At 33.0% G+C, this 26,787-nt stretch overlaps 3 protein-coding genes across 4 annotated transcripts; 1 reads left to right on the top strand and 2 right to left on the bottom strand.

Moving 5' to 3' along the window:
* Window positions 1–3,910: 3,910 nt before the first annotated feature.
* LOC102601595 (uncharacterized) lies at window positions 3,911–14,913 on the top strand. 2 transcript variants are annotated; one of them, XM_015305130.1, is made up of 4 exons: window positions 3,911–4,133; window positions 4,312–4,522; window positions 9,743–14,475; window positions 14,626–14,913. In XM_015305130.1, exons 1-3 carry the CDS (start codon window positions 3,975–3,977, stop codon window positions 14,473–14,475), a joined length of 5,103 nt encoding a protein of 1,700 aa, XP_015160616.1. In that variant the 5' UTR covers window positions 3,911–3,974; the 3' UTR covers window positions 14,626–14,913. The 2 variants fall into 2 exon arrangements, with proteins under 2 accessions (XP_015160616.1, XP_006366908.1); XM_006366846.2 differs by having other exon boundaries at window positions 14,623–14,913.
* A 1,818-nt stretch (window positions 14,914–16,731) lies between these two features.
* LOC107058892 (histone H2A.Z-specific chaperone CHZ1) lies at window positions 16,732–17,217 on the bottom strand. The gene has a single exon (XM_015305128.1). The coding sequence runs from the start codon at window positions 17,215–17,217 to the stop codon at window positions 16,732–16,734; it is 486 nt and encodes a 161-aa protein (XP_015160614.1).
* Window positions 17,218–21,182: 3,965 nt separating this feature from the next.
* Window positions 21,183–22,968, bottom strand: LOC102601261 (NAC domain-containing protein 83-like). The gene is made up of 3 exons (XM_006366845.2): window positions 22,685–22,968; window positions 22,237–22,529; window positions 21,183–21,673 (listed from the first exon to the last, which is right to left on the bottom strand). The coding sequence occupies exons 1-3, from the start codon at window positions 22,863–22,865 to the stop codon at window positions 21,365–21,367; spliced, it is 783 nt and encodes a 260-aa protein (XP_006366907.1). The 5' UTR covers window positions 22,866–22,968; the 3' UTR covers window positions 21,183–21,364.
* Window positions 22,969–26,787: the final 3,819 nt, after the last annotated feature.

Genomic DNA, 26,787 nt, shown 5'->3' with positions numbered 1-26,787 from the left:
TGGTTTTATGCAGGTTGTAGTTGTGGAGGTTCGATTGGGGTGTAAGGAGTACCCGTATTCTATCCCCTTAGCTTGTGTTTAGAGGTTTACTTGCTGAGTACCGTGTGGTTTGGTACTCACCCCTTGCTTCTACAATTTTTTTTGTAGGTTACGAGCCTGGATTTTGTGGTACTTTCCATTCTCTTATTTTCCGAGGCTTCTTGGAGATTTGTGAGGTAGTTGTTTGTGATCTCAGCAGACCTTCTTACTCCTATTTATGATCTCGTTCTATTCTAGAAACAAGGTCATTTGAGACTTGTGATTTTCTTTTGAATCAATTGTGATACTTTAGAGGCTTGTACACGTGACAACCAGATTTTGGGGGTATTTTTGAATAAATTATGAAATTTCCGCATCTTATTATAACAGATTGAGTTTTAGGCTGACTTGTCTTGGTGGGATAAGACGAGTGCCATCACGTCCATTTTTGGGTCGTGACATATATATAGTAATTATTTTATATGTTGGTACAATTTGTGAATAGCAAAGACGTGGAAAGAAATATCCCATTGTCAAAAGTTGTAAAAGTCGTTAACAACTTTTTATTTAAATAACACTAATCTATTAAAAAAGGCGTAACGATGACCCCACAACCACAAACCCATAATGTTATGAAAATGACTACAAGACTCCCTGTGAAGTCTTCTCTATTCTTTAATTAACTTATTACTATATATATGTCTTAATTAGTTTTTTGAACTACTTGAGAATAGTTGAGATATGAATCAATTGTAAGGAAATTCTGATGCATGCCTGCAATAACTTGTGATGTGAGTAAATAAAAGTTATTGTTTCAATTTCAGCAAAAAGAAAATGGAAAATAGTTTTGGAATAGCTTGATCTTTTCAATCAAAAGATGAAAATACATCTAAAACAATTGTTGTTCTCTCAATATTTCTTATTAGAAACAACTGTATGTCCAGGGGCGGAGCTACAACCATGTAAGGGTGGTTAGGGGAACACCCTTCGTCGAAAAATTATATTGTGTATATATCGTCTAATATTTGTACATATAATAAATTGAACTGTAAGTTTTTGTATTATTTAGTTATTAAGTGATATGTAATTTAATTTTTAAATTTGGGTGCACCCACTCATCAAGAAAAAAAAAGTTCCGTGCACCCACTCCGTTAATAATAATAATTTATCAACTCTTCTAAAGTTTGAACACCCTTGAAGAAATTCCTAGATCCGTTAATGTATGTCATGTAAATCAAATTGTTCTCAAGGGTAATATGGAAAGTAAACATGTTCATGAATTTCCAAATACCTTTGATTATTCCTAAGTAAGTGGCATTAGTTACTTTCTTGGAAAAAAGATTGATTAATTAAAGGCAAAGTTAGGGAAGATACCATAGAAACCAATGAACATTTAAAGGTCAATATGCTCCGTACCAACTTCTTTTCTCCCTTTGTCTTCTAAAACTTCATTTCCAAGGTATGATTATAGGCAATTACCACCTTTTCCTTCGTCTATTTTTATCTGACCATTATTCATAATCTATCAAGCTATGTGAGTACTCCCCCATTCCCCTTTATTAGATCAAATATTGACTATTGACTATACTTTTACTCCTCCATTAAGACTGTTCGATTAATAGAAAATTTGTATCACATATACTTTTCGGATTTTATTTGTAAAATTACACTATACTTCTAAGAGTTCATTTGTTAAAGAAAAAAGAAGGAAAATTGGGGGAAATTATGGTTATTGTCCTTCTCAATAGTCATTGAAAAAGACAGGTACATTTAAATCTAATGCAAGCCCTCTTCGTAGTTCCCTGTTTGCCTCCTTCCTGGCGAAGTTTCTATCTTTTTCACATTAACGCATAGTTCACATTGAATTTTATGATTTCAATTGTTACGCCAAACATGCGGCAAAATTAATAGATTCCCATTAGGGAAATAGTTTATGTGAAGATTGCAACTCACATTTCATATGTGAATATCTATTCCTTTGTTTCATTTTACTTGATCTATTCTGACTTAATACTTTCCTTAAAAAAAATTATTGTATAAGTTTTGTATCTAATCCAAATGAACCCATAAGGTATAACCACATCAATTTTAAATTTCAGGTGCACATATATAAATTATCCTCCGGGGCAATTCTGATCAAACCATACTATTGAGATTAAAAAAAATGGTCTCACTTGAACATGGAGAAAAGAATATATATATACTTTATATATATTGTAATAAAATAAATTTGAACAACAGAAAAAAGGTAATTAACTTTACCTTTTGAACTTCCAATCAAATTCATTGGAGATTTACATACATCATTAACAAACAGAAGAAAAGTTGGTATAGTTTATTAACTCGGGTCCGCCATGATCTAAGTAAAAGGACCAATTACAAAATTCTTACGCCATCACTTGTAGAATCAAACTAGAAACAAGGTGCCCGTGCAAGCACGGGCCGAAGATGTTACTCTCTTTATTTTATATTAAGTGAATTTGTGAGATAATGAATATCTATTTTAAAAAATGTTTAGGACATAAATTGAACGTCATTTTTCAGTTTTACCCTTTTAGTTATTGTTATACAATTTTTGAAAATATAAATAATTCAAAGTAAAATTATAAATATGAGCAATTAACTATCTTGAACTTATTACCTAATAATGTAAATGAAGGTCGAAAAATGAAAAAGAAAAATTCAAACATTTATTTTGAACTTTGAACAATTCACTTGTTTTGAACTAGAATTTATGTAACACAAATGAAGTGATAAGATTCAACTAAATCTTTTATATAATTTAAGAGTGTTAAAAAGGTAATAAAGTTTGTTATATTTAATATTTTGCATGGAACAATTTAAGTAATAAAAGAAGATAACAAAATAGAGAGTAAAAAAGTAGGACACACTCATGTTAAATTATACAAAAATAACAAATAGGTTTTAAGAAGACTTAAATACCCTCAAAAATAATTTAAGAGACATCAAGCATACATGTTGATACTAAGGAGCTTACCCACTCTTCTAATAAGTAGAATATTGGAAGATTTTGAAGTTATATGATGTGTAAAAAATCTTTAAATAATAAGATTATTTATAAGTATATTGTAATTTAGTTTCATAAATTGGTAAAAGTAGTGTTGTATGTGTTTTTAATTTATGTGGCATTCTTTGTATTTTTGTCAATCTATAATAAAATGTCATGTTTTAAATTTAATAACAATTTAATTTTAAATTTCTCATTTTATTTATAATGAAATGATTTATAGCGACAATGACTTATTTTTTTAATGATAACTTTTTTAAAAAAAAATCATTTATCTTAAATATTGTGTCGACTTAGACTGAAATTGACTGAAAATGGTAATAAACTTGTTAAATTTTTACTAAGTTTTAATTGTTTTATATTTCTTTTCATCTCTTTTTAGTACATAATAAAATTATTTTGATTTATCGTGACTATATATTGAATAAAACATATTTTTAATTTTTTGACAAATCTTCTAAGGAATCATTTGATCTACATATCAGTCCACTTTTTAATGAACTGAATTATATGGGTCAATAACTAAATCTAAGCGAGATAAATATGTTAGTATTATTGTGAACTGATTTTATTAGGTTAATTTGGATTTTCCTTCCTATTTTGTGATGGTCTTAAATTTTGTCTTTAAAATTTAAAACTTTTTTTCGTAAAATATAAATATACATTTTTGCATTATAATATTCATAAATTATGGTTTACGTCCTTAAAATTTTTATGACTCGCTAGACATAAAGTAGAAATATTAGATGGCCCACCTCGTCAATGCCTAGGACTAGGAGTCGACTAGATTTCTTCAAGGAGTGAGTTTTCAACAGTTTCCATCTATCTATAAATTCCTCAAACAAAACACTTCTCATTGTACTAGTCTACTACTACAACTTGTTTGGTATAATCATATTCAGTTTTATTTGGTGATCATCGATCGATAATGGGTACACCAAAAGAGCACATAGAAGAAATAAGGAGAAGCAAGTTCTCAATAGGAGGTGAAGCAAATCCACTTACAGAGGATCTTCATCAGGCTGTTAAGAATCTATCTGCTGAGCTTTATGCTAAGGATGTCCACTTCCTCATGGAACTCATTCAGGTTCATGCATTATATTGTTTCTCCCTAAACTTATTTATCCGCGAGCGACTTCAATATATTAAGATATTTTGTAAATGCTCAGGAGTATATATTGTAATAAAATATACATTAATTCCCCCTTAATGCATGCAGCCAGGGGTTCGTACGTATATTATATTAATGATATTTGTAATTGCAGAATGCGGAGGATAACGAGTACGATAAAGGCGTGGATCCCTCGCTGGAATTCGTGGTAACTTCGAAAGATATTACGGAGACCGGAGCTCAGGCGACGCTTTTGATCTTCAACAACGAAAAAGGATTCTCCCGGAAGAACATCGAATCCATATGCAGCGTCGGCCGTTCCACCAAGAAGGGCAATCGCAAGCGTGGATACATCGGCGAAAAAGGTACTTAATCTCCCCAATTCTCTACTGTAAATCAACTCATTATTCATATCTGGGTCTCTTTTTGTTTACTAGTTTATACTATGCTGTCAAAATTAAACCCCAACTCTCGTTTGCCCCCTCATTTATTAGCTCAAACAATTTTAATTCATTAAAGATTGGATTGGGTCGGGTATTGGCCAGTTTAATGATCCATTACTTGACCCGACCAAATTTGAATTGGATTTGAATCATGACTTATTTGTTGTCTTGATCCATTATTATCCGCTTAAATTTGACCCAACTCACCCAATTGTTAACTGGTTATAGAACCTGCTATACATGGTTAGACTTTTTTTTTGTTTTAAGGCAATTTCCTCTAATATCACAAGTGAAAGATAAATTATACAGTCCAAGACGAAAAAGAGAAAATCAAGCAAATAAGAAAAAGTACATTTGCATAAATCTATAATAAACATAAATGTAAGTTTTCTAGTATTTCTTTTCATTCCTATTCAAATGACGTTCAACAGTAATATTAGTAAGGCATAATACATATATTGGATCCTAAACTTGACTTCAAATTTTAACTTTGATCTCCAACTTTCAAAGTGCACAAACAGACACTTTAACTATCCAACTTTTAAATAAATAAACACACGATTTTTGCAGCCAAAGAGCGTGAAATGCAAACGCTCCAACGTGTATTAGTGAGCCACTCAATGGCTGCCAACTAATTAAATATTCTACACGTCATTTTAGAACTAAAAAAATTAAAATTAATTTTAATTTATATACAAGAATCAAAATTAATTCCTCCTAATGGTTTTTAGAGCTTGGAGCTCATTGTTTGACGGAGCTTAGAGGTTTGTTGATGGCTGGCTTCTTGGTTTAGGTGTTTGTGGTTGTTGGGTCTGTCATGGGGTTTGGGAGGGGGGTCATTTGGATTCTTGCCGGAGATGGCGGATCTGATGGGTTTGGGGTCGGGTATTTGGTGGGTTTAGCGAGCTCGAAGCTCGTTCACTTCATGGGGTTGTGCTCCGGTGTGAGGAAGAAGGAGAACGGCTGGGTATTTGGTGGCGTTTTGCCTGAAAAAGAAGAAAATGAATGGAGGTTTTGGGTTGCCGGAGATTGGCCGGAATCCGGGGGTAGAGTTGTCTTTTCAGCATTTTTTTACTGTTGTGGGACTCGAAAATTACTCCTAACTCGCGCAGAATACGTGCACATCACGCGTTTTGCCAAGTAGGATTCGCGTGTTTATTTATTAAAAGGTTGGATAGTTAAAGTGTCTGTTTGTGCACTATGAAAGTTGGAGGTCAAAATTAAAATTTGAAGCCAAGTTTAGGGTCCAATATATGTATTATGCCTATTAGTAATATGTAATAAGAAAATGCAAATAAAACACTACAATTGACTCTCTTTAATTTAAAAACTGATAAGAAAATTCTTCTTATCAATTATTAAAATTATTAATCATAAACATACTGTGAGCACGTTATTTGACAAAAATAACTCTAATGATAAAAAACAGTTATTTGACGTATGTAATAATCTTTTATCTCAATCTTACTCTTATCAACCTTGACGCACGTAGAATGTTATTCTGTAATATCCATAATGTGGGCAATGACCTCTCTCGTTTTATTCCTTTCTCTCAGTCATCCTCATAATCTCATCTTCCAATGAAAATCTTCATGTCCAAATATAAAAAAGTCCTAGTATATCATATCGGATATTGTAGCTTTTGTCGTCGTCCTTATATCTATTAATAAGTTGGGAGAGAATCACATTATTCGACCTTATATTTTGACAAATAGCATAAACAAGTGTGATTATTTGAAGAAACATTTTATTTGTGTCTTGTTGGCATGACATTATAGTCCTTATTAATGTTGCGTTCATCAAAAACAATGGTAGCAAATACTGAGCACATGCTCTGTATGATATACATTTAGCCAGACTTTTGAGTATGAGGAATGAATTTTTGAAGTAAGAATAAAAACAGAAGGGAAAAGGGGGCCTGATATACCCCTCAACTTTGCCATTTGGATCTGATATACCCCTCGTTTCATTATGAAAGTGACTCATATATACCCTTACCGATCTATAAACGGCTCACATATACCCCTACCGTTACAAAAATGAGATCACATATACCCTTCATTTAATGGAAGTGAAAAAAATTATTTTTAAATTTATATTTTTGACTTTTGATTTTTAAAAAAAATTATTTAGGGGTATATATGATTTTTCTAGCAAATTTCAAGGTATATTTTAATTTTTTTCGTGGCTATATTATAATTTAAAATTATTTTTTTTGGATATATTGTAATTTAGTTTTTGTATTTGAAGAAAAAAATTGGGTCATCTACAATAAATTTTACAAGAATATTAGCAAAACTTAAATAAATTTGATCATCAAAATAATAAATCTAAATTAGTCATTGAAACAAAAAAAAGTTAAAAAAAACAATATATGTTTGAGGAAAATTAAATATACCCATATGGAATTATTTTTTTTTAGAAAAATTAAACTACAATTAATTTTTTCACTTCCGTTAGAGGAAAAGGGTATATGTGAGTCATTTGTATAACAGTAGAGATATATATGAGCCACTTTTATAACAAAGGGTATATTAGCTCTAAATGACAAAGTTGAGGGATATATCTGTATCAGACCCTTTTCCCAAAACAGAAAGATGAAAACCTGACAGAAATCAACAGTAAAAATGCTTCACAATATTGGATTCTGAATATTGGTTATGACAATGGTTGGAAAAATTAGCTAATATGAAGGACATCAAGAATACATGTGTATTTTTCTTAAAGCTGAAATGTCAACAGAAAGGGGAAAAAGAAATTACACACTATAAAAAGAACACAAAAGTTTGAAGGCATACCTTTTAAGTCCGTGTTTTATTCAATGGCGAACTCTACTCTTGATGCTTCACCAATAACTTGTGCTAAAAAGAAGAAAAGAACAAATTATTGCCCGTTAACATGATCTTAGATAGGAAGGTGTGGATGACACAAATTAGGATAGAAAATTAATGGTTAGGTGTGCGTCCCTACTAGTAGGTAGAAGTGTTTTGTCTTGTTGCCCTTTCTAGTACTCTTGCACTTTCTGGTCATTGATTTTTGTGACTATCTATTATTTTGTGTAGTTTGTTTGTTGTATTATTTTGTTGTAGTACTATTATGTTCCTAGCTATTGTTTTGTTACTGTCTATTGTACTTTTATTATGTCTTTTCATATACTATTTTTGCTTTGAATTGGGAGGTTTGTCGGAAGCAACCTCTCTATCTCGCCTCTGAGGTAGAGGTCAGGTTTGCGTATGTTCTACCCTCCCCAATCCCCATTGTGTGGTACTACATTGGGTATGTTGTTGTGAAATTATTGTCCTTTAGATTTAAACAATCTGTAATAAGATGTGATAAATCTGTTTTACATCTAAATTGAGCCAGTCAATCTTGTCTTGAGATGAAGAGTCGTTCCTCCCTAGTACCAGAGTTGCCCATCTGCTTCTTTATCTGTTCTTAGGTTTGGCCTTATTTTTCTCCTTTGCTCTTACCAAATTCAAAACTTTCCCCTTTTTATACTACACAGAGTCCACATTTTGGTCATGATTTCAAATTCCAAATTTGGATTTGGGATTTTAACTTTTTAAAGATATAATACTTTATATTTTGTGAAAAAGAGAAGAGAATTTAGTAAAGAATAACTAGTTACTACTATTATGGATTTTAAAAAAATTATGTTTATTTTAAAGTTTGAAATCACAAACATTTAAAAAAAAGAAAAAGAAAAAAAAAGAAAAAAGAAATCACAAACATTTCATTTATAATAAAGAATATGGAGATATGTAATTTATCAATGCAACGCCTTAGTATATCTTGATGTCTTGTTTATGAACTATGGTTTGCTCATTTGATTATAAGAATTTAGAAAATTTTGATAGTTTACATGGGGTTTTCATGTTCATGAGCCAAAAAAAAAAATACGACTTAAGAAATCTATATTGAATGTCCAAACAGAACTTCATCTTTAAGTTCAAATGAATGTGATTTTAATTCATGTCCAAATGGAGCCTAAAGTTGAAGTGTTAGTGCTGCTACTGCTTGTTGTATCTGTTGGTTGCCTTTATGGTTCGTTAAGCTTTAAGTTGTTGAATACAAAGAGTGAAAAGTAATTCATAGTCATCATAAATCATTTCTCCTTTATGTTTTTCCAATAGTTTAGAAACTATGGTTTTAGAATACTTAATCTGCTTAGAAGACACATTTAATAATAGTGGAAAAAATATAACACGTGCAGATTGGTTCATAAAGCTGACTCTGACTTGTTTGGAATGATGTTTTAGTTAACAGGTCTTGAATCGTTTGAGCTTGACTGACCATAAATCGTTTTAGTTAACACCTAATCTCTTGTACTTCCCATTATGTCTTTCTCTAGACTGTTTTTGTCTTGAGTCGGGGGTGTATCGGAAAATGCCTCTCTACCTCAACTCTAAGGTAGAGGTAAGGTTTGCCTACACTCTTTTCCCTTGATACCATTGTGTTGGATGACATTGGATATGTTGTTGTATAAAGGAAAACCTTGCTTTCATCAAAATGAAGTGCTATCTTTTCTGTTCTTTTAACTCTATACTAAACAAGAGTTACAAGAGGGAACACTGATATCTTATTAGTATTTCTTTGATTAGTGGATCTCTGATAATTTTTAATGAGGAGTTTAGGTTTGTTTCCATTTAACCTCATCTTCCCTTTTTTTAATGCCAAAATGATCTGTTTAAATACGTTACATTTCAGTTAAAATTTTGCCTTGAGATGTCAGGTGATAGTCCAGCATGTGTTAGTTTTCATCTTTATAATTCAACTTTTAAATATTTGGAGTTGGGCACACAAAAGAGACCCTTAAACTTGCACTGTAGTCTAGAAAAACTGCATATGATTTTTTCCCTTCAGAGACCAATTCAAGATATATTCAGGTCCAACTTCAATAAGTCTGTTCTTGATCATGGATTTATACCTGACTGCCCTTTGTTTGCTTCTTCTTCTTTTCATATTACATTATCTTTTGAATAGAAAATTGATCATTTTCTAGTTTCTTGATTAGTTTTATTAACGGAATGCATTTGGATTTGATGAATCTTTATTAGTTTTTCTTTACTTAATTGAATATGCATATACCTTATCCGAATTTGTAACTTGTTTCTAAAAGAACTTGTTGCATTTTTCTCTCAGGCATTGGCTTCAAGAGTGTGTTTCTCATCACTGCTCGGCCCTACATCTTCAGCAACGGGTATCAGATACGATTCAGCGAGGAACCTTGCCAGCACTGCAATGTAGGCTATATTGTACCTGAGTGGGTGGAGGCAAACCCAACTCTTTCAGTTATTAGACAAGTCTATGGATCTTCTGCACCCCTCCCAGCCACAACTTTAGTGCTTCCGCTGAAATCTGACAAGGTGAAACCTGTTAAGCAGAAGCTTTCCAGCATTCACCCTGAAGTTCTTCTCTTTCTTTCAAAGATAAAGAAGCTCTCAGTCAGGGAAGACAATGAGGATCCCAGGCTTAACACAGTCAGTGCTATTTCCATTTCCAGTGAGACTGATTTTGTTAAGAAGAAAAACATTGATGCTGAATCCTACCTGCTCAATCTCTCAGCTGATGAAAAATCTGGTCTGGGGGAATGCAGTTACTACATGTGGAAACAAAAGTTTCCTGTCAGGCGGGAGCATAGAGTGGATAGAAGAATGGAAGTTGATGAGTGGGTAATCACTCTAGCTTTTCCCAATGGAGAGCGCCTCAACAGGGGAACAAGCTCTCCTGGGATTTATGCTTTTCTTCCCACGGAGATGGTTACAAACTTCCCCTTCATTATTCAGGCTGACTTTCTTCTAGCATCGTCAAGGGAGACGATCCTTCTGGATGACATATGGAACCAGGGCATTCTTGACTGTGTTCCTTCTGCTTTTGTCAATGCTTTCACTTCACTTGTGAGATCTAGTGAAGGTGCTCCCATTTCTACTCTGACTCATATGTTTGGCTTTCTGCCAGTGAATGAATCTCCTTATCCAATTCTTAATCATGTGAGAGACTCCATTAAAAGAAAACTGCTGGATGAAAGTATCATTCCATGTGAGTCATATGTGAAACAACAGTTCTTTCAGAAACCCAATGACGTTGGTAGGTTGTTTCCTGCTTTCTGGAATCTGCTGAACAAGGCGAGGAAGCAGGGGGTTGTCTTGCATAGCATCTCATCCCATGGAAGATTCATCGTAAACTCAGCTTTTGATAAGGAGATGTACAACCACATTTTGAACTTTCTGGAAGTGAAACAAGTTGACCATGGATGGTATGCAAAGTGCATTCAGAGTTCCAATTTTGTTTTGGGAGTCTCAGAGGATGTTTACTTAGAACTTTTAGCATTTGTTGCTGAGAGATGGTCGTCTTCTTTCAAGACAACTGAGATGATGAACATACAACTTTTGAAGTACGTTGGTTTTGATGACGATGTAGTTTTGTGTAGCATATATGAGGCACTCAATGGTGATCATTCGTTGCTTTTATCTCGTGAACCTGGTCACATCTCTTGGCTGATCAACTGGAACTCAGAATTTCGTTTTGTCAATCATCTTTTCTTTGCCAAATCAACACAAGCAGCAGTCGGGGATCATTCTAAAAGTCAAACAGTTTTGGATTGGCTTAAAGATGAGGTCAAGGTGAGATCTGTGAATGTGCATGACTATGCCGTTCTGCTTCTTAACTCACACAGTGATGATAGAAAGATTGCTATGGCTTTAGCCCACTTCTTACATCAGTCCCTCACAAGGAACTATTTATCAAAAGATCAAGTTGCTGCTTTATGCCGTAAACTGCCGCTTGTTGATCACTATGGACATGTCACCAGACAGAGGAAAGGGGTAGTGATGCCTGCAAATGGAAGTAAATGGGCGCAGTTAATTGGTTCAAACCCATGGAAAGATGAAGGCTATGTTGTGCTTGGAGAAGATTATTTGCATTCTGGCAGCTATGCTGGAGGCAAGGAAGAGCTTTTGGCCTTTCTCAAGAACAATGTTGCAGCTATGGACATTCCAGACCTACCCCCTCCTGATGCAGAAATTTCTAGTATGTCTTCTCCACTGACCAAGGAAAATGCATTGCTAATGTTAGATTGGATTCGTAAGATGAAAAGGAACAGGCTTTCCTTGCCAAAAAGATTCTTGACCTGCATAAGGGAGGGAAGCTGGCTGAAGGTATCACTAAGTGGTAACCCAGGCTACAGACCTCCATCAAAATCATTCTTCCATACTTCATCATGGGGACATCTGCTGCAAAATAGATCAGTTATTGTAGATATTCCATTAGTGGATCAGGAGTTTTATGGAAGTGAGCTAATACAGTACAAGGAGGAGTTAAGTACAACAGGTGTCATGTTTGAATTTAAAGAGGCATGTGAATACATTGGACAACATTTTATGTCTCTGGCAACTTATTCTACTTTAACCAAAGTCCATGTGATGTCAATACTCAATTTCATCAAGTATCTGCGGGAGAAATATCTTTCCCCAGATACCTTCATCAATAGCATAAAGGATAGACCGTGGTTGCAGACTACTCAAGGTGAGAAGAGCCCACAAGAGTCTGTTTTCTTGGACAGTGAGTGGGATGCTGCCTCACAGATCAGTGACATTCCATTTATTGATAATAAGCATTATGGGAGTGCAATTCTTTCCTTTAAAACAGAACTAAAGCTGCTTGGAGTGGTGGTTGGTTTTAATCAAAATTACCAGCTCGTTGTTGACAACTTGAGATCTCCAACACGCTTAGGTTGCCTGAGTTCTGATGCTTTGTTCTTGATCCTGAAGTGTATTCGCAACCTGAGATCATCTGAAAAAATATGCAGGGCACTTAAGGATAACAAATGTATGAAGTCCATAAACATGGGGTGGAAAACTCCAGCTAAATGTGTTTTGCTTGATCCTGTGTGGGGCTGCCTGCTGCAGGTGTTTTGCAGTTTTCCTCTTATTGATACAAATTTCTATGGAAGCAATATCTTGTCATTTAAAAGCGAGTTGCAGAAATTAGGGGTGGTGGTTAATTTTGAGGAGGCAACTAAAGCTTTTGTTGCTATGTTCAGGCGGCAGACATCTAAGGGTTCGTTAAACAAAGATAGTGCTCATTCCCTTCTTTCATGTTACAGAAAGTTAAAGAAAACTAGCTTTAAATTTCCTTCAGATCTTAAGAGTTGCATTCAAGAGGTCGAGTGGTTGCGTACTCGAACTGGTGATAAATTACCTAAAGAATGCATACTTTTTGATTCAGCTTGGGAAGCTCTCTCTTCAATCTCTTTGTTGCCTTTTATTGATGATAGTGAGGCTCGGTACGGAAGGAGCATTCATGAGTATAAGGATGAACTTAAGAGTTTGGGAGTTGCGGTGACTTTTGAAAGTGGGGCAAAGTTTGTGCCTGCAAGCCTACGATTTCCTGATGACCCTAGCGTCATTACTGTTCCAGCGGCAATCTCATTGTTAGTGTGCTTGCAGAAATTGGAGGTGGATAATAATGATTATCTGATTGCTTTGCGGTCAAAGCTTGCTAGAAAATGGATGAAGACTAATGCTGGTTACAGGTCACCAGATAAGTGTTTTTTGTTTGGTCCTCAGTGGAATCCTATCTTACTGCCTGAAGATGGTCCTTTCATCGATGAAAACTTTTATGGCTCCAACATAGGATCATATAAGAAAGAGCTCAAGTCTCTTGGTGTTGTAGTTGAAATTGGAGATGGATGCTCTTTGCTTGCTGATTATCTTGATTCACATTCCAGCAGGATTACTATCACTCGGATCTATGAGTACTTGAGCAAGTTCAACTGGGAACCAGCAAAAGAAGATGCTAGAAGAATATGGATTCCAAATGGTGATAACGATGGAGATTGGGTGAATTGTGATGATTGTGTTCTGCATGACAAAAGTGGTTTCTTTGGCCTGCAGTTGCATGTCCTAGAGAAGCACTATGACAAGGAACTGCTCAGTTTCTTCTCCAACTTAGGTGTCAAAAGCAATCCTTCTCTTGATGATTTTCTCAAGCTATGGAATTCATGGGAAAATGCTGGCCGCAGTTTGTCACAATCAGAGTGCCAAACTTTCTGGGAGTTCATTGTGAAGCACTGGAGCTCACGAACTGAGAAATTTCTGTCTGAAAACTTGTCAAAACTTCCTGCAAGTTCAGGCTTGAAAAAGGAAATTTTGATGCTTGACAAACGTGATGTTTTTATTGGTGATGATCTCTATCTGAAGGATTTATTTGAAAAGTCTTCTTCTCATCACTTGTTCGTTTGGTATCCACAACCAAGCTTGAAATCTTTGCCTCGACAGGAGCTACTTGAAATTTACAGCAAAATTGGTGTTCGTAATTTGTCTGAATCTGTTTTGAAGAAAAGCCTGTCTTCTGTTAATTGTGATGGACTTGAGCAGGTGCAGCCAAAAGAAATCTTCATTGGGAGGGGTTTGTTTAAGTTAATTCTTGGCTTCCTTGCTGATCCTTTACTTCAAATGGAAGTGCATAAGAGACATGAAGCTCTCAAATGCCTCATGGATGTCAGTATTTTTGCTACATTAGAACCAATCACCATGGATTGCAGTTTGTCACTTTCTTCTGGAGAAGTCCTGAATGTGAACGTAAGCCGAATGATTTGTTGGGAAAGAAAAAGTTCAAAGATCTTCCTACAGAGGCTGGACAAATCAGGTGGTTACAAAAGCAAGCTTGAGTATGCCACATATTTCTCTGAAGTAGTTGCTGAGGGAATTCTAAAGGAGAAAGAAGATTTTGTGCCTCAACTGGCTGAATTGATCAAGTTGGGGTTCATCCTGAAATTCGACGAGGCAGCTATTGAGTTCTTGATGAAAACAGAGAATCTGCAGATATTTTTGGAGGATGAAGAATTTCTCTCCTCTGCCTTCACTTCTGAATAGGTATTTATGTGTATTAAATCTCCCATCCCCATTATTTACCCCCTTATATCTTGTAAAATGTTTATGTTGAAACATGATCATCTACTTCTCTCTGGTTGAGATACAAAATCCGAGTATTGACTATCCTGAAATAATTTGTTTGTGCAGGAGGGAAGACATGGTTGTAAATGGTCTGGAAGAACTTTTTGATTTACTGAGGCCCTCTGTAGATGCCAAATGGGATTTCTGGTCTGGCGAGAAGTCTGTTGAATGAAGATTGATCATTTGTTATAATTCCCTGCTAGTTGTCAATGCCCTTTGTTTTGTATTTAGTTGCTCTAAGGTTCTCTGTGTAATTTACTAAATTTGTTCTTAGAGAGATACAATGCTCTGTTCCATGTCTTTAATTCTGCATCTTTTTCCAGTTTTATAATAATTGAAATTATTCTCTTTAGTTCACATGTTTATCTACCATAATGTAGTGTGTGCAATCTCTCATGCGTGTATAGATGAGCCATTTGTGAATCCTTTTTGACTTCCCCACCCATGAAGAAACTTTCTGAAAATCTGGTACAAAAGAAGTTGAGATTTCTCCATCACTTGATTTGCTAAAGTATAGTCTACTACGTGTTGACCAGAACAAGAAAAAGAAGAAGACATTCTGGAATTAAGAGGTATATACAACCTCTTAAGTCTATACAATTAATATTAATTTCATTACAGTGGACCTGCTATTTGATTTGCTAAAGTATAGTTTACATCCAGTAAACATAGCAAACAAAGGGTGATGAGTTTAATTTTCCAAAAAGACAATCAAGTAAATGTGTTGTGCGCAGGTGCTTTTCCAGGAAGAATATGGGTGCGCTTGTGCCTGGAGTAACATGATCGAACGTTCAGCATATTCTTTGACAGTGCACTTTTAAAACTCTTCCTCTTCGTTTCTTTCTTCACCTTCTTGCCCACAGGCACCACCTGCATGAAAATGTAAGTTTACTACTGTTATTCATTCTTTTGGTTTTATATATGCCAGATATTATCTGATCTGTTTATGTTTAGCTGCTCTAGTGTTTGTGCTATTCTGGTGTTTAACGAAATCTGTTTTTGTTACATTCCTGTTATGTTTTTGTTTATTTCCCTCAAAGAAAAAAGCGACCAGAGTAAAATCTTTGCAGTTAAAAAGCTCAAAAGTAAGCAAACGACTGCAGATTTGTTTATAATAATGGCACATGCATAAAACAACAATTCTGCCGCAATCCAAGCTAGATGGGATTGACTATAACCTATGTACAGACTCACATCAACCAAATATTTGAAAAACTAACTTCTTTGATCATAGAATTTTTTCTGCATTTTCTAGTTGAAGTAGTTATACTTTTGGTATTACGAGTTCACAGTTAATGCTTGTAGTAGTTTTGACCTAACATGACCTATGTTTGCTCGAACTCTTCAAAAATATAACACCATGTAGTGTATTTTTGAATCCCACACTTGCGCGACAACATTTTTGGAGAGCCCGACAACATAAGTTTTGTCTTGTTATCTTTGCTTCATATTCAGAATAATGTGTTCAGTCTAATGCATTGCACAACAGGTTGGGCTTTAATTCTGAATAAATTGGATAATCCTACAGCTTCTAGTTAACAGTTGCAACATCTCTGTCATCAAAAGACTGGGAAAAATTTTAACTGTCTTGATATAGAGCTAAAGGCATCTGTTTTTACTTTTGAAAACTTACAAATTTTCTTGACAATTATGTATTTTAATAACTAAAATCATTACACTAATCATATGAAAGTTGGAAAATTGCCATTTATATTTGACAAAAATTAAAGAATCACATGCATATATACCTCTGTTGATGATATGGTAGCAGCAATAAGGGTTGTTGGTCTATTAGTAGCTGCAATTGGAGTTGTGTTCTTAATGACATCCTTGTTACCTGCATTACACATTAAATGGTTAGAGAGGAAAATTAGGTTAGGAAATAAATTAGACTTGGCTAGACATTGGCAGTGGCGGAACCAGGATTATATACCAGGCGATTAAATGTCACACCTAATTATAACTAACATCTATGGTGACCAAAACAATTATTGAATCCTCTTTGCCATTATATTACAATTTTTCTTTATATTAAAGGGGTCAGTATAATTTTTCGATGAAGGATATTCAATTAATCGTCATGCATAAACAAGGACATGCATATATTTGAGATAGAGACTTAATGACATTTTTATGGTTTCTATATATCTTTTGATGATAAATGATTAAAGTAAATTAATACATACCAATTATTACTTCATTAATCTTCTCGTCTTCAACAACATTGTTATTATTTATGAAATATACTCTAAAACTTGGTGAACCAGGTCCCTCATCATCATAACTACGTTTTATCATCCTTTGATCATCTTTATTATTATCATCATCTTCAACATCTCCATGATCCCTTTCTTCTTCTTCTTCGTCGTCGTCGTCTTCTTGAACGATTGCTTCTATCAATTTTGCCACTTTTTCTTGATGATCATCATTTGCTTCAACTTTTTTAATATCCTTAATTACATACTCACTTTTTCCTAGGCTTCCTTCTAAATTTTCATCATCTTCTATAGCATATGAAAGCAATTCTTTCTTTGAAGGTGTAGATTGTTTTGTTGGCCTATGAAAACGCCTTCTTTTCCTCTTGTCATGTAAACGTCGACGAAGGAAGTTTGGAGGGGTCATATTGTTCTTGCCTTTTACCCTAGAGATTTCACCCCCCATTTTTCAAGATTTTTAATTAGACGGATCGAAAACAATAATAACTATGACTCAATCCTAAACGAGTTAGGATTGACGAAGATCAGCGTACGTAAAATTAGCTGATTTATGATAAGGTAGCTAGCTAGCCAAGGACAATGATGAAGAAAGGCCCTAAAAAAAGAGATTTTGACTATATATGGATAAATTTTTTCTCTCCTTTTAGGAACTTACTATAATTAATGATAAAGGATTTTATCCTCCAGGAAAGAGGAATATAAGGTATCCAAGAAATGCATGCATGTATTCTGAGTTTTTCACAATATCTAAAAAAAATATAAATTAATCAAAATGGAATATGGTTAATTGAACATTGAAGGGATGTGGACGAGCATGGATTTCGGTTTAGTTTGATAAATTAATTAATGAAAAAACAACAATTAGTATTTGTTAGAAAAATAAAAATTAATTTCAAGAATCTCGAGCTTATGTTTATAGATAATTAGACTATTAAATCTTGTGAAATTAATCTCAGGAATTATAAAAAAACTGAAAAAGTAGAGCCTATTCTTCTTTCAAGTCATCTGTTCGACTTGACTCTTGACATCATGTGGTAAATGAACATTGCGGGTGTGTTTGGTACTATGGAGAATATTTTTCGGAAAATGTTTTTTAATTTTCTCATGTTTGGTTAGGTAAAATGTTTTGGAAAATATTTTTTAAATCAATTCATTTTCCTCAAATTTAAGGAAAATGACCTCCATAAAAATGAAGGAAAATATTTTCCAAAACTCTCCTCCAACATCATATTACAATTCTTTTGTTGAAAAATTAAATTTAAAGTTATTTTAAAAAAAAATATTTTCAACTTCAATTTTTTATCCCCCCTACTCCCTAACCCTCACCCCCCCCCCTCCAAAAAAAAAATTAAAAAATTATAGTTTGTTTTTAAAAAATATTTTCAATTTCAATAATTATTTTCTACTCTTTAGTAAAAATAATAGATATTTTCTCAAAAATATTTTTCATTCATAAATTAAACACTAAAAAATATTTTCTACTCACCAACCAAACATGAGAAAATAAGTCAAAAATCTACTTATTTTCCAGGAAAACATTTTCCTTCATACCAAACACACCCTAAATGTAATTTAATTTCTAAAAAAAGTTTCAAAATTATATAAGAGTCCGATTCACTTCATCTGCCTTCGATGTGGATGTCTTCTTTCATCATAAAGCCAGCAGAAATATTTGTTGGGGCCTCAATCATGTGAACAAGTAATTAAAGGTATTACAAAATCACGTTTCAACTATTTTGTATTTTAATTTATCTGTATATTTCTAACTCAAGAACTGAACTTTTTCCACTTGTAGTTGAGGAATATTACTAGGTATGTGCATAATATTGTGACCTTAACATGATAAGGATTTAAGTTATATAATTCTTCACATCATCACATTAGCTTGTTATAATACTCTTTAATTAGTATAATTACAATGGATATAAGTTAATTATATGCGTGCATAGTGTAACTTTTATTATATAGAAATATATACAACTAAATTTTAATTTGTGATATAATTGGTTAATTATCATTTTTATCAGATTATTCATTAGTATCTATCAAGATGCTTATGTATTTTTTTTTATACCTATCAACATGGACGGATACACCTTGCCTCAAGCGGTTTGTCGAACTTTTTACTAAATAAACTATTAGCAAAAATTGAAATATTGGTATAATTGTGAAAAAATGACGTTACTTGTCATAGTAATGATTTATTCATTTATTTCTTCTTAATTCGAATGTTGATATCACTTGTTGAAATTTTTGTACTCCTATCAAAGTTACATTATAATCGTTCAAACAAAATAAACATCATATACTTCTTGATTATTTATATCAATTTCTAATTAAAATCAAAATCCATTCAAACGTACTTTGTGTGGGTGGGTACAAGTTATACGAATTTGGGCTAATTTTGACAGCTCTATCCTCCCACATCAAATGAAATCGTTGGTCCTTAAATGCTAAAAATAGCGTGAATCATGGTGAGGTTATATGTATTGTTCCCTAGGTCATTACAGAGGGTCCTGTAAAGTTTTTGCAAAAAAAAGTTGTGGAAATCCATATCATCAAAAAAATTATGTTCTAACACATACGAAAAATTGAGAAAATCGCCTAATTTATGTTGAGTGTCCCCTTAATACTAAATAAATTGGCATGTGTAATGGTGAGACTTAGGTATTGTTCGCCAAAGTCATTACAGAGGGTCCTATATAGATTGTGAAAAAAAATGCCAAAATCTATATCACCAAACACTTAGCTAGCGTTTGGCCATAGATTTTCAAATATTATTTGGGTGAAGATTTGGGTGAAATTTCACCATGTGTTTGGCCATAGTATTTGGGAAATATATTTCAATTTTTTAAGAAATATGACTTATGCCCATAAGTTTTTAAAACTATCAAAACTAACCATAAATTTGTATTACATAGCAAAATAGAAATGTCGCGTAACAAGATTCATGACTTCCGCAACAAATCAAAAAGCATCATTACAGTAAATAGTCGCATCGTTAAAAAAGATGCATGGGTATAAAAGCTCTTGTACATGTATGCTCTTTATAATAGAAAAAATTATTAATTGAGTTAGTTAGCAGATGGAGATTTGATTGAGTTGGTTGGTGTTAATAAATAAAGTGTTTTTGTAAAAGATAAAAGTTTGGTGTTAAATTTGAATTTTTAAAACTTTCCAAATAATGAGATTTGGCCCAAATACTAGAAAAAACTAGTATTTGGGAATTTGGGTTATTTGCCAAAACAATTTGCCAAATAATGAGAAAGTGTATGGACAAACAATATTTGCCAAATTTTTTCCCAAGTTTTACTTGGGAAATCTATGGCCAAACGGGGTATAGGTATAAAAGAAAAACTTTGCGGCTTTACATTTACTTTGGGGAAAACATTAATTTTTTTTTAAAAAAAAGAAGAGTTTTCCCCTATAAGAAAGAAGAAAGTGGCGCATGTGCAAATGTTCTTTGGCTTCGTAATATAGAAAAATAAAATAAAATAAAAAGATTAGAATATATTTAGCACATAAAAACAGTAAAAGAAAAGAGTATATACCTTGCTTGCTTCTTCCCCAACCCCTGCTTTATGTTTTTATCATTTTTTGGACTGAAAAATAACAAAAAGTTACACTCTTTTTATTCGTACATAGCACAGCTTCATCTAGCTAGAAAATCATGTCTAAAAGTTGGATACTTGTGCTCACTTTTTAGAAATAATTCCCCTTTTTTTTCATTGCATTAGTTGACTTCTTTGCCTTAAGTGCCTTTATTAATTTTCTCATCCACATGCATATTGCATCTCGACAAGCAAAATATAGATGAAAAGTAAAAATGAACGGAAGAAGTATATGTAAGAAAAGGTTAGTTATATATAATACTACTTCCGGAAATTGAATTCTACAAATGATTTAACTACTACTACTAAAATTGCCAGTGGATTAAGTAATTAAATTTTAGAAAAATATTCAAGGTTCAGATTTATATTCGTTTACTATATAAAATATCTTAATTTTACTCTATTATACTTTGAAATCATTCAAATTATATTCTTATCATAGCAAATCGTCTTGTATTTGCTCTTTATTTTAACTGAAGTTCTTAGAGTTACATTCTAGGATTTACGGGGTTGAATCCACGTGTCAACTTAATTGAGAAAAAATGTTCAAATTTACTTCTCGAATTAATATATTAAACTAATTTGTATAACAGATGGCCCTTGTATCAGCTATATAAAATATTGAGTGTAAGCAATAATAAATGGATTATTCTTTTTTCCGGACAATTAAAAATAAACTCTAACACTACATATATATGTTTATTATTTACAAAAAAATCAGCATTTGAATTAGTTTAACTTCCAATTATCTAAAGAATAAAATTAAGGCGTGCTAAAGCGAATTAATATACTATAGTAATTAACTCTTAACAAAGCACGTGGACTAAAATAACCATTTGTCAAATGTTGAAAATTAATGCGATAGTAAGAAAATAAAGTATCTCTCTAAGTGAGAACACTGATAATCCTTCTTCTAATTTGTTAGAAGAAAATATTATTGCATTAAACAATGGGAAAACAAGAAACGTACAATATTATGAATTAAAGATGTGGGTTAGTAGGTTGTTGATGTTGTAGTAGACTACTTGGACATGAAGAAACCTCATTTGCATCATCATTAATGCTCAAAGAAGAAGAACAAGAGGAAGCTGCACCTCTACTATCACTCAAATTATCTTCCCTCATAAAATCATAATACACTATTGGTTGGACTATATTATGTTCATCATAATTAGTCTTGTAATTATCATCATGATAATTAGCCTCAACAATTTCTTCATCACATTTTCCATTTCTCTTCTTCAAAAATATATGACAAAGAACCCAATTTCCTATTTGAACCAATGAATTCTGCAAAATGCAAAATAGATAATTTTAGGTTAAACATTTGACAACAGATAGCTAGAGAGACATTTTTAATTTATCAAGGGGTGTCATGATCCATGCATTTTGAATAAATAAATGAATGTAAATATTTATTTTGGACATGAAATAAATTAAAGATGTAGAAACCCCCACTTGAGTCTCAGACTCAAACTATTTAACAGTCAAATTGTGACAATACACCACACTCTATGCATGCCACTAATATATAGTATGATAGTAGTGTGTGTATATATTACTCTCTTTAGTGTGAAAATCGGTGTTTAACTGGGTACAAAATTTAAGAATGAAAAGACTTTTTTTGAAATTTGTGATCTAAAAACTAGTTATATATATTTGTGTTGAAAAATAGTATATTGATATGTAACTCACTGCATACATCTTACTCTCTCCATACCTCACTTGTGAAATTATACTTGTATATTCTCATACAAAAAATTGTCATTTTCTTTTTGACTGGCTTAACTAAAAAAGAGTGTCACATGAATTGAAACGTAATTAAATACTGAGAAAAATGGGGCATTACATACCTGAGAAGATTTCTTGAAATGGGCATGTAAATTGGATGATGAATTTTTGGGAAGAACAAGACGATATTCATGCATAATCCAATCAGTTCTATAAGCTTGAGAAGCAGTCTTTCCTTTATAGAAAACAAGAGTTTTCTTCATCCCAATAATTGGCTTTCTTTTACTGCATATAATTTGTTTATCTAAACCAGTTGGCTTCCAATAGCCACCTATAGTTGCCCTGTTTGCTCTATTACCATTCCTATATTTAGCTTCCTTGTTGCTGAAAAAATATCTATCTTGCTCTATGTCACCTGTTTTAATAATATAAAAATTATTTACACTGTCAGTACTGATAAATACCATTGGTACAAGAATAAGCAAATTATTTTGCATGCATAATGCAACTAACAACAAAAAGGGACGAAAGTGAAGTAGGAAAGTGTTAGAGGGGTGAGAAGTTAATTACCAGGCAAATCCCAGGGGTCGTTACTGCAAATATTGATTTCAGGGATAATAGAAGCAGGCAAGGGACAAGAAAATGTTTTACGTATCAAGTATTGAAACACAATTTCTTCATCAGTAGGTTGAAATCGAAAACCAGGAGGTAGCTTTATCGCTCCATCTTTCACAAAATTGAACTTGTCCATCAATTAATTAAATTATTCGACTCTATCAACACAAGCTTTATTTATTTATGAGAGAACGAATCGAGAGACTTTCTTGGAAGAGTACTGATGAGTAGAAGCATTCAGTACGTAGTGAGTATTTATAGTAAGAGCAAAGGAAAAGGATTTTCTAAACGCAGCTTTTTTTAAAAAGAAAAAAAAAAATCTTTTGTGAGGTGTAGAAGAGGGACCCTATGTGATCATGGGGACAAAAGTATCTAATCTTTTTTATATTAAAAGTAAGGTTAAGTTTGAACTCTTAATCCTTACGATTCCTTGCGTATACTTCTATTAGAAGTTCCTGCAGAATATATTTGTCAACACCAACACATTAATTAATCTCTTTTGCATGTTCCTTCTATATTCAAAAGAGTTTAGTTAATTTTAATTTGCATACTCACTACGAAAAAAGAGTTTAATTTATACATATGTTGTTGTTAGTGTAAAAGGTTACGCACCTTGTTTTTTAAGATCACAAATTTCATATTTTTAGAAGACTTGTTTATAAATATGCTTTGGGGGACATGATGACAAATTATTTTTCACTACATCAAAAATGATCATTAGCGACATTTAATTAACGGTAATAGTTTAATTGTCTCTAAAATTGTATTTTTAGAGGCAATTAACACTCTTTGTATATGTCCCTAAAGTCGTTAGCGACATTGGTTCTAATGACACTTAACTAATGCCGGTAAAGACTTTAGCACTCGTTATCAACGTCTATATTTATTGCCGCTAGAAGTTGTGTTGTAGTGTTTATACCAATGATGTGTATATAATACTTTTAACATATCATTATTTTTCACTCAAAATATTTCGTGGCTATTTTTACATATATTTTGATTGAATGGTGAGAAAAGAAAATATAGTAAAAAAATATTTTCTTATAAAAGACGTCATTGTACGAGGAAAGAGGTAAATAAAAGGTCAATAGCTTGATGTCAACTTTGATGGCATAAGATTTAATTTAGATCTATCGATATGTTTTCATTAAAAAAAAAAAAAAAGCTTCCTACTATTTCAATGAGAATTTGTTTCCCATTTTCCTAGAATTGGTTTGATATAGAAAATGAGCGGAGAAATTATGTTTTATAGCACAATTTTTTTCATCAATTCGTGGTGGAAAAAACTTTTATTTCTTATAGACTATAGTGTAACTTAAACTCTTATAAAAAAGATTTATAGTATTATTATTGAAGATAGTAGTTCAATTAGTTAGTTAGTTAGTCATTCATAAAGTTAGTTAGGGACTTAATTGTAAATTGACTTCAAGTACTTAGAAGTTGTTAGTTAGTTGTAGTGCACATTTTTACTGTTGATTATATTGTATATATAGGAGCTTACACTTGTAACACATTCTTATCATGATTGAGTAATAAGAAATAGAAATTTTCAAATCTTCTCTCTGTTTTCAATATGGTATCAGAGCACTGTGAATCAATAATTGTTTGATTCAACTTGATAGCCAAATTCTGGGAATCACCATTAATAAAAAAGCTTCACTTCTACAATGGAGAATTTAGCAACTGAAGAACAAGTAACAACTTCAATTGTGGTCGCTTCAATGGAAACACTCAAAGTGATTGAATCGAAGAGGAATCATCATTTTTATCTTCATCTACCCTTCGACTGCTGCAATAGCAATGACAGACGTTACAATGATCATATTTACCACTGGTGAGAAGGTTTCTTGATAGTCAATTTCTCCAGTCTAGTTGTATCCCTTAACTACAAATCTAGCTTTGAACCTATAAAACATGACCTACTGTCAGTGTCTCAACTCACAAGATAGCTAAATTGTTATGTTCATTTTTTTCCTAAGTTTTGCCTGTTTCAGGACCTCTTCAATGGAGAGGTGAAGGGAAATTGGTAAGGAGATAGAAGGCTTGTATTACTTCCCTAATAAAATTGTTGAAGCAAGGACAGAGAAGAATAATGAGAAGGCACTCATGACAAAGGCAGATAATTCAGATTGTATGATATGACATAACAAGGCATCATTCTGCTAAGATTCTCAAGCAATTGTCTTTAGTAGATGGTAACTCAGTTGTAAGACTATGTGATGGTTGTTCTGTTTGTCTTCTAGCAAAGCAAACAAGGCTTCATTTTCCTGTTAGTACTTCTAGGACAAATGTTATTTTTGATCTAATTTATGTTGATGTATGGGGACCATATAAACATACTACACATAATGGTTTCAGATTTTTTCTAACCATTATTGTATATGATCACTTAAGAATGACTTGACTATTTTTAATGAGATTGAAAAGTGATGTTCTTGGTATACTCAGATCGTTTTTCTTACTTGTTGAGACTCAGTTTAAGAGGAAGATAAAAAAGATTAGGTATGATAATGAGACTGAATTCTTTAATGGAGATTGTAGTTCATTATTGACATCTTTAGGGATCATTCATGAGAGTAGTTGTCCATACACTACACAACAAAATGGAGTGGTAGAAAAAAAAAAACATGCACATACTTGAAGTAGCAAGAGCTCTCAGATTCTAAGGGTCTATTCCCATCAGATTTTGGGGTGAATGTGTGACCATTGCTGTGTATCTTATAAACAGGCAACCCATTAAAGTTTTACAGAAACAATAACCTTATCAGGTTTTTCACAAAACCAATCCAACCTTTGATCATTTGAGAACAATAGGTTGCCTAGCATATGCCACTATACCTGTGAAAGATGATAAATTTTCTCCCATGGCTTAAGCATGTGTTATGATGGGTTATTCATCAACTCAAAAGGGTTATATCTAGTACAATCTGAATCTCAGGAAGTTTATAGTAAACATATATGTCATTTTCAAAAAGAATGTGTTTCTTTTTACTAAGTTGCAAGACAAACACATGCCTCTTTTTATCAAAGGTTCAGTACTTGCCACTGATTTTAAGGTCTATGATGGTGAGTTAGTTAACACACACACTAGTGGTTCAGTACATGCCGCTGATTTTAATGTCTATGATGGTGAGTTAGTAACACACACTAGTGCAGGTGTGTCCAGTCAGCTATGTGACAATGAAGATATTGAGGAAGGAACTGTTAGGACTGACAGTGTTAATGTTTCCCAAGATGATTTATCAAATGTACCAGTTACATTTCAAGAAGCAACTGAGATTCAAAATACTACTGATGTAGTGAAGCCCAGAACTTCTTCCAGAATTTCTCATCCTCTTGTTTGAATGAAGGAATATGTGACTTTTGTGAATGACTCTGAGTGTTCCTACTCAATGGAAAATTATGTATCTTATAGCCACTTGTTCATCCCTTATTAGGCTTATCTGAGTAAACTGTCTACTGAAACTGAGCCAAGAACTTATGAAGAGGCAATCAAAGACCACATGTGGGTGGAGGCCATGAAACAGGAAATAACAGCATTAGAAGACAATGGGACTTGGACTATTGTGCCATTGCCACCTGGGAAGAATGCAATAGCCTGTAAATAGGTTTTTAAAATCAAGTACCAGGCAAATGGTGAAATTGATAGGTTCAAAGCTAGACTTGTAGCTAAGGAATACAATCAGACTGATGAGGGAATTGACTATCAAGAAACCTTCTCACCAGTGATAAAGATGATCATTGTATGGTTTGTCATTGCTATTGTAGCAGTTGAAGGGTGAATGATTTATCAAATGGATGTGTTCAATGCCTTTCTACAATGTGATTTAGTTGATGAGGTGTATATGGAGTTGCCAAATGGCTTTGAACATAAGAAGAAAAATCAGGTTTGTAGACTTGTTAAGTCATTGTATGGACATAAACAAGCCTCTAGGCAATGGAATACCAAATTGACTGATGCCTTGGTTAATTATGGGTACACACAAAGTTAGCTAAATTATTCATTGTTTACAAAAAGGAATGGATCAACACTTGTCATTGTACTTGTGTATGTAGAT

Source organism: Solanum tuberosum, unplaced genomic scaffold, assembly GCF_000226075.1.
Source record: "Solanum tuberosum cultivar DM 1-3 516 R44 unplaced genomic scaffold, SolTub_3.0 scf00689, whole genome shotgun sequence".
In the NCBI taxonomy this organism is placed as follows: domain Eukaryota; kingdom Viridiplantae; phylum Streptophyta; class Magnoliopsida; order Solanales; family Solanaceae; genus Solanum; species Solanum tuberosum.
This window is presented reverse-complemented; position numbering and strand designations above follow the sequence as displayed.